This window comes from Ptiloglossa arizonensis, chromosome 4 (genome assembly GCF_051014685.1).
Source record: "Ptiloglossa arizonensis isolate GNS036 chromosome 4, iyPtiAriz1_principal, whole genome shotgun sequence".
Classification (NCBI taxonomy): Eukaryota; Metazoa; Arthropoda; class Insecta; order Hymenoptera; family Colletidae; genus Ptiloglossa; species Ptiloglossa arizonensis.
This window is the reverse complement of record NC_135051.1, coordinates 13862578-13880376: the sequence shown is the minus strand read 5'-3', so window position 1 is coordinate 13880376 and position 17799 is coordinate 13862578. Positions and strand designations below refer to the sequence as shown.

General features: G+C 32.6%; 1 protein-coding gene across 4 annotated transcripts; it reads left to right on the top strand.

Annotated features, from left to right (window-relative positions):
• Window positions 1-4840: 4840 nt before the first annotated feature.
• Window positions 4841-17567, top strand: LOC143145986 (uncharacterized). Of its 4 annotated transcripts, XM_076309890.1 has the most exons (4): window positions 7208-7301; window positions 14931-15004; window positions 15980-16076; window positions 17309-17447. In XM_076309890.1, exons 1-4 carry the CDS (start codon window positions 7295-7297, stop codon window positions 17317-17319), a joined length of 189 nt encoding a protein of 62 aa, XP_076166005.1. In that variant the 5' UTR covers window positions 7208-7294; the 3' UTR covers window positions 17320-17447. The 4 variants fall into 4 exon arrangements, with proteins under 4 accessions (XP_076166002.1, XP_076166005.1, XP_076166004.1 ...); XM_076309887.1 differs by lacking the exons at window positions 7208-7301; window positions 14931-15004 and adding an exon at window positions 4841-4899 and having other exon boundaries at window positions 17309-17567; XM_076309889.1 differs by lacking the exon at window positions 14931-15004 and having other exon boundaries at window positions 7268-7297; window positions 17309-17567.
• Window positions 17568-17799: the final 232 nt, after the last annotated feature.

Sequence of the window (17799 nt, the reverse complement as noted above, 5' to 3'; positions counted from 1 at the left end):
AATTGTCTATATAGCATCATGGGCATCATTTTGAAAAATTTCTCTATTAACAAAGTGAATCTTAAAAACTACAGTCTTTCTAAAGTATTTTATTTTCATTTACAAATCCCCTTGTAGCAGACAAAGGTAGATAGCAGTACAAAAAGACTGATAAGGAATCAACTTTACGTATGATATTAACGCTATTTGTAAACGACATATGGTCCGTATCAAAATCCGTTCAAACACGACGTAGTTAAGCGAACTCGTACCAAGAGAATATTTAAAGTCGATTAAAAATAAAGTCTTGCAAGAAAAAATTTTATTTTACATTTTTAATTTATTTTTCACGTCTTATATAATAAAAGAACGAGGTTCAAAACTTGGAAGCATAATGAACTGAAACGAACAGATATAGTTAAAAACGAGTAAGATGAATATTGATAATATTATATGAAAATATGGTAGGACAAAATTTTGAATAATACCATTATCTTTCTCTTGTTAGTAATTGTGCAAATAATACCTGATTCAATTAAAAGTAATAATATTTCTTATTTATTTTACTCAATACACTGTAATGTCCAACTATATGTAAATATTTTGCTCAAATATATGCAAAAAAATCACCCCACCACTGTTTACGATTTTTACGTCGGCAGAATCGAATTTCATTCGCTAACAAAAATAAAAATTTCTATGTCCGACATTGTATCTTCCTGAGAATGTTATCAATGAATTGCTGAGGTTGTCCCGTGAAAAATGAGCTCAAACACGACCTTATTCGATCTACTTTCAATCACACATGATTGAACATTTTCGAAAAAAATAGTTCGCATAATTTCCACCTAAAAATAATCCAAACACGATCGTGTTTGATCTCATTTTCACCGTGAAAATCTCACCAATCCATCGATAATGCTCTCGTGAAGACACAATGGGAAATATGAAAGGTTTTAATTTACATTAGGTGTCACACTGATACGCGAGCGACATCGCTTTGAAGCTCGGCGGCCGAGCGCCTGTAATACGAGACTCGCTCGATATTGCCCTCACTCCTGGTGTATCTCGTTCACTCTCTTCGTCGGGCGATTCACCCGTAGCTAAATCTCAGGTCGAGATAAAAAAAAGGTCGATTTCTAGAATAAATTCGCTACCAACCCCGTCTATACGCTTGGATGTCGTATCCCGATTTTTCAAATATAGTCGAGCGACACACGGAAGAGAACTCGTGACAAGACTGGGTACAACACAAGCTCCTTCTTGGTTTGTTGACGAAGCCTCGGTCAATCGCGTAGCACATGTGTCGTGGCAATTCGCCCTATCATCGGAATTGCCTGGGGCCGTAAAACAGCGTCTAGTCGTCGTGGCAAATATAGTTTCAGTTAATTCGCACAGAGAAGATGCGTATCTCCGCAGCAATCGTCTCCACTTTGGCACTCGAGGGTGGATGCATCGCGTGCCCCCCTGCTCGAATGGTCAGCTGGACCCTCGTACACGTAAATCACGGCCGTGCCGCAGATCCAATTATCAAATTGTCCGCCACTTCAGCCGAGTCGAGGGAACCGGTCGGAGTGTCAGCGAAAGAGAGAGATGCGGGGAATTTAGAGCGGAAGGAGAGGCGTCGAGCGATACTGCTCGAACAGGGATGAGAGAAAAGCTGGAAAATCAAGGCGAAGACGAGGCTAAGAGAGCCAGGATCAAAATAGAAACAGGGGCTGCGAACGAATAAGCGAGCGGGAAAACGGGAGTGGACGTGTCGACCGGAAAGGAGAGTAGAATGAAACGATACAGGGTGTTTCAGAACTACAGGTGGGAAAGGTAGACGGGAAATGGAGACAAAATGAACAATTATTCCATCTTTTGGGACTTGGACCGTAGACGGGGTTTTCGCTGGAATTTTTAAGCAGTTTGAACCAACTGGTGTATGTACAATATAGAGTATATTTGGAAAAGATTTTGGTATTATTTTAAAGTTGTATGATACGTACGTGCGGATGTATATTGTGTGGCGTATAATTATCGAATTTTAAAATATTGTGTGCACGTGTATTTGTGCCAGATCTAAAGAAATATTTGTTCTGTTCAATTATTTGTCACAATAATGGGAAATCTTGAATGTTTTGAAGTCCTTATTTTTTAAAAATGGTAGTGGAACTCGAAAAGTACTGTTAGGTGTTTACTATACAGCTTTTTTTGTTATTATAGAGAAAGTAATTATTAAATTTGAGTTGTTTACTTGATGACATTTAGATGTACAATTATTTGTCACATTATTATGCAAGTTATTCCGCGAGAACATTATTTTAGACATTACAGATGCTTTATGTGCCACATTCACTCGCATGCTCTGCAGTTCGCATACACCTACCTACATATATAGTACTCTACATGGGTGCATAATGGAATAAATATAGGAAGTACAATTTTATTCTTTATCACTAGGTATTTGGTGGTTCAGTATACCATCAGGTAAAATTAAGCCAATGATATTTATATAGTGTAATTACAAGCCGAAGTAGATAATAAAAGGTAACAATTAATTGTTTTGCCAAAATTTTGTGTTCGAAAAGCAAAGAGTTAATCAACAGTTCATACCGAATAGTTTAACGATTTAGTATAGACATTAGACATACTCGAAGACAAAATTGTCGAAACTTTTACAGCACTACCTAAAAATAATATGTTACTACTTAAACCAATCAAATGTTTGTGAGAATTGAATAAAAATAAAAATACAAGGAGCGAATTGAATCCTTTATCAAAATAAGCGAAATTAAAAAGTTATTACTGTATAAAGAAATTTGATTATATACAGAAGTAATAGGTGTAGGTTAATTTTATTTATAGATAGAAGGTGGCATGAATTAATATGAAAGAGGTGCATATATGTGTATCGGTCATTACAAAAATCTAGAATATATAATATATCAAAAATGTTTATTACGAAATAAAAAAGCTCCTATGAATCTTTAAAAAAATCTCGTGTTAGAAAATTTCGTTAAATCTTTTCGTCCCTTTAAACGAATCCTAACTGTAATATAAAATTGTACCTGTGATTCTGAAACACCCGGTATTCTGAGACACGCGGTGGAGACGATGGACGAAGCTTAAGTGCCGTAGAATCGCTAACTAAAAGAGCAATAGATCCTACGGGGCAAAACCGCTAAAGACAGCTCGACGTTAGCAGCGAAAATTTATCACTTAAGTGACTAGGAAGCACGCGAACCCTAGGGAGTATTCCGGCCAGATAAGGTGATCGGTCGATAAGGAGAGCCGAAGAGGTGCTGGCCGTAAACACTTGAGACATTCAATGATAAAAGCAGCGATCGAAAGACAACAAGGCGACCTTATGCTCTTCTCAAGGGAAATGATTGCGAGATACAATAGTACGATTTTCCAAGTCTTTGTGGTTGACATTGATAGCATAGACAGAGATTGGAATCTTTGCAAAATTTGTTCAGCTTGGATTTCTTGAATCCACAGATACGTGATTGATGGTAAACAAAATGTTTGACCTGGGCCAGAATTAGAATATGGTACAAGTTTAACGAAAGTTGCGACTAAATTGTTCTAACATGTTACGATAAAAGTCACGTTGTAACTATCAGTATCGATTAATTAATATTGACATTGATACCGGTATTTCAATAACAAAGAAAGCAAAGCATTCGAAACATTATCTACCCTTCATTGTAGTACCCAAAATAATATGCAAATTTTAGTCGTCACCAATTTCATTTACTGTTAATTGCTTTGCGTATGAAAACATCGGAAAATGGGAATATTTAGAGAACTCGTTATTTATTATTGCAACTTTGTGGATAATTAAATATCCGCAGACGAATTTCACAAAAATATAGGACTCATTGTGTTTAAATACTTCGTCGAGCAGCCATTATAGAAATTGCAAACAGTAAATTCAACAAAATTAACTACTTTTGTTTTGAGCACTATCGGAAAAATTCATATCGAGTAGCTTTCAAGCGATTTATTAATTTGTTGTCATTGGTTCCAAGTTACACGTGAAATAAAACAATTCTTTTTTCCTCTCAACACCTATAGTCCATCCAAACAGACGAGACACCAATGTTTATATTAATTCCAGCATGATCGGTTAAACGGTCTGCAACTATTGGTCTATTTCTTCCAGCTCCAGGAACGACTTTTACTCAGTTATAAAGGACTCTTTGAACAGTTTGAAAGAATGTTCGGAATTTATATTGCACGTCTTCTTTTGAGTGTCAAGTTGCTCGATTTATTCGAACTGTTCGATCTTTTTCAAAGGAACCCAACATTACTGGATTGGTAATGGTGGTGGTCGTAGTAGTAGTGATAGTAATTCAAACAGCGATTCAGAATAAACTTTATAAAAAAAAAATTACTTTTCCTAACTTATATCATTAATTCCATTATTATTCTATATTTATTATATCTTTTTAAGAAGCGATTATTCGAAAAAATACTTTCTTTATTATATGTGCTGTTTACTACACAAGTAATTTAATTGTAAATAAAATGATTTAAATTACAAAAAATAAAAATGAAGGTCAAAAAAAATGTTCTACGTAACCATTGGGTCCAAGTATTGTGAATTCGGCCCTGATCTGATCATGCACTCATCATGTGCACTCGTCGCATTTGGTACCCCGTCTCGTTGGACAAACTATAGGTATACTAACTTCCTTGATACATTTAACGTTTCCTTGGGGTTAAGGCGTCGTGTATACCGGAAATCAGTCGTTAGCCCGGAAACACAAACCGGATGTGCGTGCAGAACTTGCACACAACCCCAACACGCAATTTTAATGCAGACATCGTCTTAGAGGCGAAGTTAATTCAGTTACGATACACGCAACATTCTAATCACCAGCAACAAGTAAGCCGTCACGAGGGAATCATTTCGAACAAAAATACAACGTACGTGTACAACAATTTCTAAATTATATCACTCTTCTCAATTGTTTCGAACATGCGTTCATGCTCTCGAAACACTAAATCTTCAAACAGAATTAGAATATTGTTAAAACACATCGTAACATTTTGTTTATAGATAATGATACTTCTTTAAAATTTAACGATTTATCTACTGGTTTTTATGACGTTAGAAATTAGATGTGAATTATTCACAGGTTTTTGTATCTTGAGATAGCGTTCAATAGTTAAATAATTCCATAGTCGATTTACTACTTAACACTCTAAAACTACTAAAATTAATATTTAGACGTATTATCAATAGTCTTTATTTATCTCATAGTATTCTAATAGTTAGTAATATCACTTTAGTTGTACCTCGCATTTTCTTATACAACGTATGCACATTTTTCTTACTTATCTTACGTATTACCATTATATACGCATATGTGCAATAAAAATAATCACTAAGTAAATAAAAAAAAAAAATATTTTGATCCTCTTTGGTACAAGACAATAGTAAAAACTATAATAGTAAAAACTAAAATAAACATTGTAAAGCATTTAGTTGGTAAGTAAAAATATATCCTTAACAATCCGGTGATTGTCTTATCTTTTTTTATGAACTCTAGATTTTTTCTCAATCGATCCTAAATTCCAAATAGAATAGCATAAAATAGAGATTTATATTTTGTAAAGTAATTACGAGGAAATATTTCTTTCTTAAACCTGTCCAAGAAAAGGAGAAATTATTAACGAGGAAAGTAGTATATGCTAGCGAGAACACTCTGAAACTCCGACTCTAAGGGGATGAAGGTGGTCGAGGTACCATAAATTACAGCAAGAGCGACGAGAGCAGACTGCAGCGCAAGCCAGAAACTTCTTTCTAGGAGCTCCTAACCCAGAAAAAGTGATATTTAATGTCACCTTTTTTTCGTAACGAAAGCTATACGACTTTTGTCGTGGTTCTTATCAGATGGGTATAGAAATTTTGAATCAAAATCTTGTGTGATTCTGTTCGTTGATAAATGTTTCATATTACTAGTATCTCGTAAATTCTCATGCAAAAAATAATAATGTGTACATGTTCCTAGAAATTACCAGAATAAAACAGTTTCATACATAATAAGTATATTACAGCGAAAATTACACCTTTACGATATTTCTAACATTTTTTGTTCAATAGATACTGCTATCATAACCTGCGTTATAGTTTCTAGTTAACAATATTTGATATCAACGAAGAAGGAAATAACTTTATCTTCGTAGATTAAAAATTACTTTGACATCGAAAACAATTGATTACTTCGAAAATCATATTTACAAAAACATCGTGACCTCGAGAATTTATCCTGCAAGAAACAAACAATTCTTCATAAACATTGCACATTTAATAATTTTCCGAACCCCAAGAGTACAGTACCGTTCTAAGAAGAGATATCACATGGCCAGTTTATCGCTTCTTCGGAACTGACCCTGAATTTGATAGCCATCCCATCGTTTAGACGAACCAGCGATATAGCGATATACATCATACTCTTCTCCTAGATTTAATGAATGCACACACACACGCAACGCATCTACAACGAGTGCACTCTGTTCGTCTCGAGATAACCTCGAGCCACCAGTAAAACCCTGCCTCATCATCCAATTCTGCTCTGTGCGTATAAAGACCACCAATGATCTTTTGGGATCCCCAAAGTTATCGATAAATTGAATATTCATTTCAAACATCGATGTAACGAAACAAAAATAAACTAAGCATTCAAATACTGTTCATCTATTCTAGTAGTCCAAAAACCAAGAGTTTTGAAAAATAATGCAAAATTGAGAGAACATATTCAGAATGGCTGCATTCCAGCCACATAGAAATGATTCAAAAAGATCATCGATTCTTATATAGCAAAAAGTAAAACTACAAAGTGGTTCAAATGTGCATGAGATTGACTACTTTAAATGTTTTTATACACGGGGCACTTTATAATTCAATGTAATCACTATAGAAATCTATACACTTTTTGCTAAGTTTTAGAAACCTTTCAATTATTGTCTTCTTTAAAGAAAGTTCATTGCTTTCGAATGGTGGTCAATTAAATCCTTTTTAAAAACTTTATGAAAAGAAACTCGCGAAAGTCAAATCAGAACTGTATACGGAAGTATTGCAAGAAGTTATAAAGAATGCCCCTAACAGATAAATTTATCTTTTTATTTATAATTTACGTTCTTATGATAGTAACGCTATTAGTTACTACATTATGCGATAGGAAATTCAAGCTAATAGTGAATTAACTTTCTTTTCTATTACTGATTATTAATTCTGAATTCCATTCAGGGATATTCTCACCAATCTTTCAGTATTATACTATAATAGGTCACACCCTATAGTTAGTGACGAACATAGATGGTAGGTAAGTAAAAACACTTAGTATAATGATTTATTCGCAACATTTGTTTCAGTGTTTTTATTCGTATCGAAATATAATTTCATTTTCTAATTTAAATTGTAACTTTTGTTGCACAAATAACGAATGAAAATTTGTTCAACGGTTATTCAGTATTTGAAATTTTTCCATAAATACAAATTTTTATTGGTGATAACGTCCTTATCCTTTCATTTTATAATGTATATTCGAACGTGACCTCAAAGATAGCAAACTGTGTGTTGTATTTTCCTTCGTTTTAAACGAAGCTTTGTTTAATACCATTCATTGAAAGTGAATAATAGTAATGATTATATATTTTTATTATTTTTCCATATTATCTTCGTTGACGAAGTTTCCATTCCTCAATCTCTTGAAGGATACTGGCATACACGTTTAGTTTTTAAATTATTTGGAATATTATAACATGGAAGTAACCACAAAAATTTTAAACAAATATTCGTGAATAAATTTTCCAGTGGTGGAACAGGAAAATATCGTTACAAAAGTGGCAGATATTGCGTGTCAATGTTAGTTTGAGTTTTTGTTCATGCGAAATAAAATAATTCACCTCTGAAAGGATTACAAATGTCACACCACTAAACATTTGAACTTGCAAAAGATCTTTGGCAAACTGAACTCTTTTATAAACTTCAACCGGATTCATTTTAGCATTGTCTAAAAATTTGATAATAATTTTCTCTTTCTCGATCACTCTTAATTACGTTTCCTGTAGTTGTCCCTAAACTTTTCATTAAATTTGATGTGGATTTTGTAACAAACTACACACATTATTACTTACACTGTATATATTTATCAATATGTGTGTATGGATCCTAAATGAAATTGTTTCTAATAAATTCTACATATAACAACCACGTGCTCGTTTCTCCATTCTTTCAGCCATACTTTTTGTTTCTCTCTCTCTCTCTCTCTCTCTCACTCACTTTAACATTCCACAATCGTTCTTCGACCTCGTTCAAACGTCCTAAACGTGTGCACATTGTGGTAATTCCATCACAATTATTATCAGTCCACAGTGTTTTACGTTAAATTGTAATGGTTAGAAGTAGTTTTGAGTGTCATAAAAGAATATTTCAATAAGACATGTGGTACCCCGTGAGAAAGTATGCTACATGTATAGTAGACTATTCGCATATCGGGATTTGATTGTGCTAAAATATTCACTCGAATTATGTCTTAAATAAAATTTTACATCAGGATTCTATTATTCACACCTGCAATTTTTGTCCTTAAAAAATACAAATTATTCTCAAATACACATTAGGATTCTATTCGATTGAAGAGCACGATTTTAATCTAGTTATGTTAATTAACTGTTAAGCTGAAACGCGTAATCAGAGTTACGTGAACAGTGTTTATCATGTTTTGTTTTGCTCGGTTTTAGTAATGCAATAGGTATTTAAAAGTTATTATCGAAAAATCGAAACTTATCTACAACTTACCGATATCTTATCGGTAATCGTTAGTATCATTTTATTCGAATCAACTTCTCGCTGTGGCGAAATAATCGAGACGACCATTTAATTACTGTGATGATAAAATGACTCATCGTTCATTTGTTTGGTGATTATCAAAACCGCGCTCGATAAATGTTTCATCTGTCTTCGTTGTATTAAATTGCAAGCAATGATGCACTTGATCAGGCGTGTTTATCAGTCAGAGGGAAATATTATTCGTGGTTAACGGAGCTCTGGTTACATACATTTTATAATAACAAACCATATTTACGTGTAACGTGTAATTATAGATATAAGCAGCTCATTGAAATCGCGCGCAGAAAATTCAGAAACGGTTTCATTTTTGCACATACATAGCCACCGATTCGACACTTGAAGGTGAAACGCATTTTGGTATTTGCATTCGCCGGGACGACGTAAATATAATACGTGCCTCGATTAAATTTTGATAATGTAAATGATATTGGATTCCACGAGTGATTTCATGAAGCCTTTATAAATAATAAACTCCGTTACTTCGGTACGTTCAATGATTTGTTATTTCGTAACTTTTTTTTCATTTACTCCAGCGCTGTTCAAACCTCCCGATATCTCCATTTTTAATTTCGTAAAAATCCTATCTGATCTTCTGATATCGCTCGGCGTTTTCACTGAAAAATTCAATTCATAATTTAAAATTGGAAATGAGCATGAAAACACAGTCTAACCAATTCGATTTGGAATGGAAAAGATACGGCGGTCATGGATTCTCTTCGGAATTCTTTTTCTCCGATACATTACAATTTTCGCTACGCTGACGTTTAAAATCGTGCTTCCAAAGTTAATTTACTTGTAGGTTTTTAATTTATACTCGTACACTGTTACGAGAATAAAGTTTTCGAAATCATATTTCAGAATATACGAGAAATCTTAGTTTCGAAGTATTGTGATATAGTATCTGCTCGCTAATTACACTTATTCAGAATCCATTCTATATGTACATACTCCATTTGGGTGTACATACTATGTACATACTCCATGTACCACTTAATACTGGAACGGTAATTGATTTAACCATTACTTTTGGATGTAAAGGTTTTATTTTGGGAAGATAAATGTATTTCATAGTACTTCAATATCACAAAAATATAAAACGAAGAATGGTTATTTAAAAGTGTATTCGAAATTTTGTTAATTGAATGTTCAAGGTGATGTACTAAAACTAGCCTAATTTGATATCTTCGTCATTTAAAGTAGTACAAGAAGCAATACAATACCTTTCACTTTGTACTTGTAGCTGAATATCTCGAGAATTATTAGTTTATTAGTTTTAGTAAGAAATGTATTTCAGATATTTACCACCCAATAAAAATATTATATAATTACAAACATGTTTCATGTTGCGTCAACTGCTTACGCTTATTAATAACTTGTTCTGTCTATTTGAATTTGTCTAATAAATTTATATACTTTAAGACTACGATATCACTTTTATTAGTTTTCTGCGTAACTTAATAACGTCTACACGATTGGATTATATCGAAAATAGCAAAGATATTAAAGTGGCCTGTTTCCTATACGTGATTTCCTATTTCGGTACGTATCTATGTATCTATTATTTAGTAACTATTGCAATCCTGTTTCACTTAGTTGACCTGTACATATTTGTTCGAAAGTATGGCTTATAAAACCAAATGTGTTTACCACAAGCGTTAAGTCTCCTTCGTGATAATGGAAATTTAAAATTTTTCTGCTCTTCGTAAACGTTACGTGTATTATTTGGAGTTCGAGATGCAACATTTTGTAACGTTATGCGATCAAATTTAAAAATGTAATCCTTACTTTTTCCAGTACATACGTATGTACATATACATTAGCATTACAAATTTCGTAGCTGGAACAGTGTACGGAAACAGGGAATGAAAAACGAAAAACCAACTCGAATGGTCCTCGCATTTTAGCATTTCTCAGTGAAATGTTGAAAATATTGAATATTCGCTTACCAATTTGTATATTGCAGTTCATTAGTGCTTGGACTTTTCCTACATTGCCTCCAAATTTCTAGTTTATCGCCCTTTGAATATATAATTGAAACGAGAATTACGGTAAAACCAACGTACACTTCGCGGTTATTACTCAATTACGGATACACAAAAATAATAAATGGACGATTCCATGGAACAATATACCAGAAGAAGAATATAAAAAAATAATTAGTTTCTTATTATACCATATTTTAATGCAAATATGAAATTAAAATTTATAAGTTTTTTCGAATTCACTATACAACGTTGCAGACTGAAATATCACTTTTTCGTATCATATTAATATGTTCAGAACGAAGGAGAAATAATTGCGACACACTAAAAAATCAATATTTAGTAATTTAAAGGAACACGATTTTGATACTTCGACGACCTCGTGAGATTAATAGGTTAAAGTAAACAGTTAACCACATGTCTGGACGTCAGATATCAGTTAATTCAGTCACTAAGAACGAAAATACTTTCAATAATCCGAATTCTGAGAAAGAAATAAGTTTGCAAAGATGGGAACACTATCTGCTATTGTACAGTCCATAGTTGTGTTCGCTCCGAATAATTAGAAAATTGTTTAATTGAGAACTGCAACCAATATTTTGAAGGCTGCAAATATTATTTCGTCCTAAGAACTTGGTGAAAAATCTGCAATATTAGATGCCCAGTAAATCTTTCATTTGTTGCATTTCATTCAAGAAAGTCTAACATTTGGATCATTTTACAAACATGAGTCTCTTTGTAAGTATCTTTGCTTATTATAAATATGCTCAAATAGTTTATAAAACTTGAAAAGACTATGCGTTTGTGGAAGTAGTATGGACGGATTTCGATTATTAAACAATTTCCCCAACATTGAATAAGTACTTCGTTTCAACAATTAGAAATCTGTCGTATTTCTACACTGATCCAATACTTGTATATTATTGAAATCATTACAAAATATCTATTCTTTAGTATTATTTTTATAACAATATCATTCAAGGTAATTAATTAATATTAAATTACCTGTTTAATTCGTACATAAAATTCAAGGACTTATGTTTCATTTTCAATGTATATTAAAGTAACATAGAAATTAGTTACCCTCTTTTTTATATAATGCAAAATGTAAGAATTACACAAGTTATTAATTACACAATTAATCTCATATTGTTATAAAATATAAAATTTTTGTAAATTACAAATAAAAAGAAAAAAAAGTATACACATGTCTTTGTCTCAATTGGTTTCACGAAATATAGTAACTCTAAGTCAAAATTAAATTTAGAACCAAATTTGAAAGCAAGAAACATCAGGATTGTTAGAAGAATTTTTGTTCCAACGTGACAATGACCAGAACAATAGACTTACACAATGAATATCACTGGTACTAAATGATAATGCAATGAGTATTGTCCCATTAATCACGTATGGCCTGCAGTAGGAGAAGGTTTAACAGTCATAAATATAAACTTTATGAATTACTAACCAATAATTATGAAAATCTGACAACATATAGAGGTAAATGTATCTGAAAACTAATTACATACGATCGTTGCCTTTGACACACAACTAGTCATAAAGACAGTCCATCTAAAAATTAATCTTCCATATTACAATATCGATATCCAAGTAGCATCATTCTATTTAGAATAATATCTAAAATAATATCTACAATAAGTACCTATTCGTGTCTCAGAGGGTTAAAATTGCAAACTTTTATATTCTCGATTCATTTAAAATTCCAGCCGTAAAATCTTGAATTCTTTTATTATTTAAATCGATTTTATTCCATTCACCTCTGTTTAATTAGCAGAAATGTATATCGTTTAACATTCTCTCATTTCTTCGAAAGAAATTGTTTTCTGGTCGATCGCGATGAAGGGATCAATTTGAACAGCTTAGCTTTTCCTTCGGTGGTGATCGCGCACGCGCGCACGCGCGCACACGCGCGCGCGCGCCACCAACACGTTCCCAGAGAACGAGGCGTTCAATCACGGGCACATGACAATAATTTTTGGCCTCGAGGAAAGATCGCCGGCAGTATTGAAAAAAAGGTAATAGCAGCCGCGGTCGACGGTTTCCAGCGGATTCCGAAAAATATTTGGACGAAGAGGTCTCTCCCTCGGGAAACGACAATTGAATCAATTTAGAGAGCGGGTTTCATAGGCCGAGCGACACGCGAGCGTGTTACACGCCAGGTGTTTTGAAATATTACGCCGGTGTTACGCCAATTACCGTCGACAAGGCGCGAAAATCTAATTGACGATTACGGTTAACATCAGATTCTGATATTTTTTGGGAACACAAAGCAAGCTCGATAGAGATTGCCCCGAAATTATTACTCGTCGTTGTGAACTACCGTCGACGAAATGTCCATCACGTGTCCCCGGATAAAACCCACGAGATCAGCGGGGAAGATTATTTATTGAAGAACGTTTATTAGTAACAAATGCTGGGGTACGAAAGTGATCGAAGGTACGATGCGTATACTGATGAAAAGAGTTAGAAAATTTGAAAAATGTAACATTCAGTTTGAGAGAATGATTTGTAAATATCGAAGAGGAAAAATTAAACAGTTTAACAGTTTACTATGGTGGACAGGATAAGAAACGTGGCTTCAATAATAAAATAAAAGAATGTGTGTCAATCAAACTAATAAAGCTAAAATATATAATAAAAGATATATGAATAATTAAGTAGATCCTTGCTAGAGAAAACGGAGAAAAAACTATGCTATATTGACTAACTTTAAATATGTTAAAAAAAAGGAAAAGGAATAAATATTAAAAGAAAACTATAATTACATTCACACTGTGAACATTAATAACGAATTTGATAAAGATACAAAGTTATAGCATATATGGAAAGGTCGTTGAATTAAAAGAACCAATTATAAAGGTCACACTGAACTTAATTATTTAACAGTACAAATTTACAAACTACTTTATAAAATACACGCGCCCTTACATCGACTAGTAACAAAAGTGATCCTATTTAAAGAATTTCATGTGGCAAAAATTTATCAAATGTACGCAATCCTTCTATTCACTTTCAATGTTGTACAAGCTAACAGACACATCGATGTATAAAATTATATTAATCATAGAAATTAACTGGTTGCATCAGTGTCGTTTACCCTGCTACACAGACAAGTCCCTCGATGCTCCATCGATTCACGAACGGGTAACGAAAACGCGACACGTTTTTCGTACTTTTTAATTATGCTACTTGTTGAAATTGTTGATTATACACGGGCGAATAATTAATGATGCTCGTGAACCGCGACACAGAAGTGCGCTTTCGGAAATAACGTTGACGACGCAATCCTGGAATCCGATTCCATTTCACAGTTTGTCGACTGATATAAGGATAATCGATAACGATCCTTAATAATCACTATTTCGCGGGTTCATGACCAATTGCGGATTATTATGCGTGCTTCTCAACGCGTTACGCGCCGCGAAAACTTATTCGCGTAAATTCGACTAATTCTAAATAATTGCAAACAGATAGGTATATTTTCGACAATGGGTGCTATGCAACGGTCGTTTGGAATAAAATTATCGTACTCTCGCGAATCACGGGCATATGTTTCGAAATTTCATTCGCAAACTTGCTTTACGAGCTTGGATAATAAGTCTGTTTAAAACTTGAAGATAGAAAAGATACGCAATTTACGGTCAAGTCTGGCTTTTTCCTTGTTCTAGTTAGTGGATGAAATGCACTGCTCGTAATAATGAAACAATTATTTATTCAAAAGAGGTGTGCAACATTTTGAAAGCTTTTAATGTTATAAATACTTAGTTTCAAGAGAGATTTCTACTTTGTTGCCCGAAAGAATAAGTAATTTTGTGAAACAGAGGAAAATAAAAAATACTCGAGAAAATATGTGAAATTTCATCTACTAATTTTTTTAAACTACTACAATACAAATGAATGGTAAAAAGCTGGTAAATAGCTGATACTAGAATGTAAAACATATTTTGAAGTTAAATATTCAATCCATGTTGCGAAAATTGACGTTTAAATATTAATTTTAAAAGAATGACCAATGATATTAAATTAATTTTGATACAAGTAATAAAGAGGTACGTTATTTACATGCAGTTTAAATATCAAAATAATATATTTTATAGGTTTTCGGAATACTTGTTACGTTACCTGGAAAAAACACATCTTGAAAATAAAATCTATTAGTTTAAAGTTTCGGGTAAAGTATTACACATGTCTGTTTATACATTTCATATCATTCCTGGAATATTAAATTAATGTATATTCGAAGCACAAATAGATTGGTAAAAGGCAGTACATACAATTTGAAAAGGTATTCTCAGTGATTGTTATTATCAAATTAACATGTCTTCATTGCTCGGTGAGTTGTCATTCCAAAAATAGTTGTCATTATTTACAAATTGGTTATTTGTATCTAAATATATTATTTAAGTCATCCGTACTCTACATTAGTTTTTTATTAAATAAAAATTATGTATTACTGTAAATATTATATCGAGCACAGTCTATTGCTTCTTAATAATATTTAAAGTTAAAAGAATTCCATACAATTGTTTCAAGATTAGTAACACCGAACCAATAATAATCAAATTGAACATGTTTTGATATATTAACTGTCCATTAATATAATATTCTCGAAGAAGCATATTGAAAATCTAATATTAACTTTGCGATATTAATTGTAAGCCGTCGCGGTTAAGATTGTTAAAAATTCTGTCAAGTGTCGTAAAAACCGTTATTCACGATCTTTAGAAAAGTTATTGTTTTATCGTGATAAGGCTTGACAGGGGGTTTGGATTTTTATAAATATCTGCAAAACACGAGTGTTTACGTAATTTGTTTATCCAATCGTTCCTCTCGGTGTTTAACTGGCCGACGAACCCCGATAAGGTATAATATTATCGGCGACGGTCGCAAATAGGGCGTGCCTTATAAATCGTCAAGGTGCGGTATAATTTAAAAAAGGGATGAGTTTTATGCTCCGATACGTAGTTTGTTCTTATAAATACCGTGGTCTTCTCGAACTGAATCAGAAAACTACAAGCACTATCCAAGTGAGCAGAAGGTGAGCTTTAGATTCAGGTGCACATTTATCAATGAACAAGACTATTATTAGAAACTTCCTCTAGTGAATAAGAAATTTTTAGTGATAATGTTTTTCTCTTTCAATTAGCTATATACGAAGAAAAATGAAGAAACTGTTTCTAATCCTGTGTATTGCTTTCGTGGCCGCTTCCCTTGTCGAGGGTTGCAAACCACCTGGATCTCTTGTAAGTAAACTTGTCAATTATTATTAACAATATATTTGAAATTGTAATTATCATTCAGATCATTGGTGGTTTTACCTAAGAACTTAGAATCTGAATTTGCATCGTTTAGAGTCTACATCTTAATCATTTATAATATGCTTAAAATTAATAATTGTAATTCAATGGCATGGTATACGATGAGATTTTATTCTTCCTATTGAAGATAGTTTTTTTTTTTATTATTCTTTAGCTATTTTTATCATTCAATGGTTACTGATAAATAGAAATTGTCTCAGTTATTCATAATCGATTTAAATAACATCCTAAAAAGTAAATACTAAATAGGAATTTAGAATTTGAATTTATTATTGGTGAGAATTAAGGAGAAAGAAAGAAACATTTGAAAATTCGTGAATAAATGATATCTTTGTACTCGTTGAATGAATTTTGTTAAACTACTTTAATAACTTGTGAATTAATGTATTTGATATTGAAAATTCTTTAATTATACATATTGCAGTGGAATATCTACCTGTTGGTGGCTATTGTAATATTTAGTTAGAAGGTTTAGTTATTAACAACCCGTAGATAATGTAAGAAATTAATTTACGCTAACAATTATGTATTGGGTATATATTGTGCAGGATTAATTGAAAGTGAAATTTAATAAGATATAAACATGTCTGTTAAGAAAATTAACGTTATAAAAAAGTACATGACAGACAGAAAGGAACATTCGTTTATTATAAAATAAATCATACTATTAAGAATTCAATTATTTTATATGACTGCACTTAAGAAATTCGCAGTAAAATATTATAATTATTTATATTGTCTTGTAATTTGAACCGAAGAAACTGATAATCAGCCTTCAAATCTTTTGTTAAATTTCAACAATATTACATTATTTGGAACAAGTGTACCAAAATAATTTCCACTTACCATTTGTATTCGATGTAACCTTTTTATTTTCGCATATTTTTAAGTAAATTTACGTATAATTTGCAGAAGTAAAAATACTGTAATAGTGAACAGTAACTAGATTAGAAATTCTAATTTGCTCACAAACTAAAATTGATGGTGTACCGAAGGTTAAAAGCGCAGCATTAGAGTTCGTTTTCGAATTTTTAAATAATTCAACGTCTTTACGTTTGTACGGCGATTAATTAGAAATCGGTGAATTCTCGTTCGGTAAATTTTTCATCATTTTTCACGGACGTGAATGGCTAATTCTCAGGTCTAATTTGTTGTAGTGCTCGAGTAACAGCGACTGCTGTGTACCGTCTGTGTGCAACCCATGGGCTGGTCGATGCACCTCGAAACCTATTCAAGGGCCACCGGCAAATCCATCGAAAGAACCAGCGGCACCACTAGCTAATGATCAACTATAAATGACGCTATAAATGACCAACTGATCGATACTTTTTTTTCTTCGTAGGCCTACGAATCTTTGATTCCATTTACCTCTATGTATTACACTTATAATATGAAAATAATATAAACGATACATTATTTTAAGAAAGGGATTTTATTTAACATTTTCATTTCACTTATCGTTCTTAATACCATTACGTTGTTATTTATTGAGCTCGTTCGCAGTATCGTGCGATGTAAAAGACAAATACGGAAACAAATATTCGTTGCGGGAAACATTTGGTTACAAGCGAATAATATCGACAGAATAAGTAGATTTGTTAATTATATACGACTTCAACTCTAATAATTACAATTACGCCATAGCGAT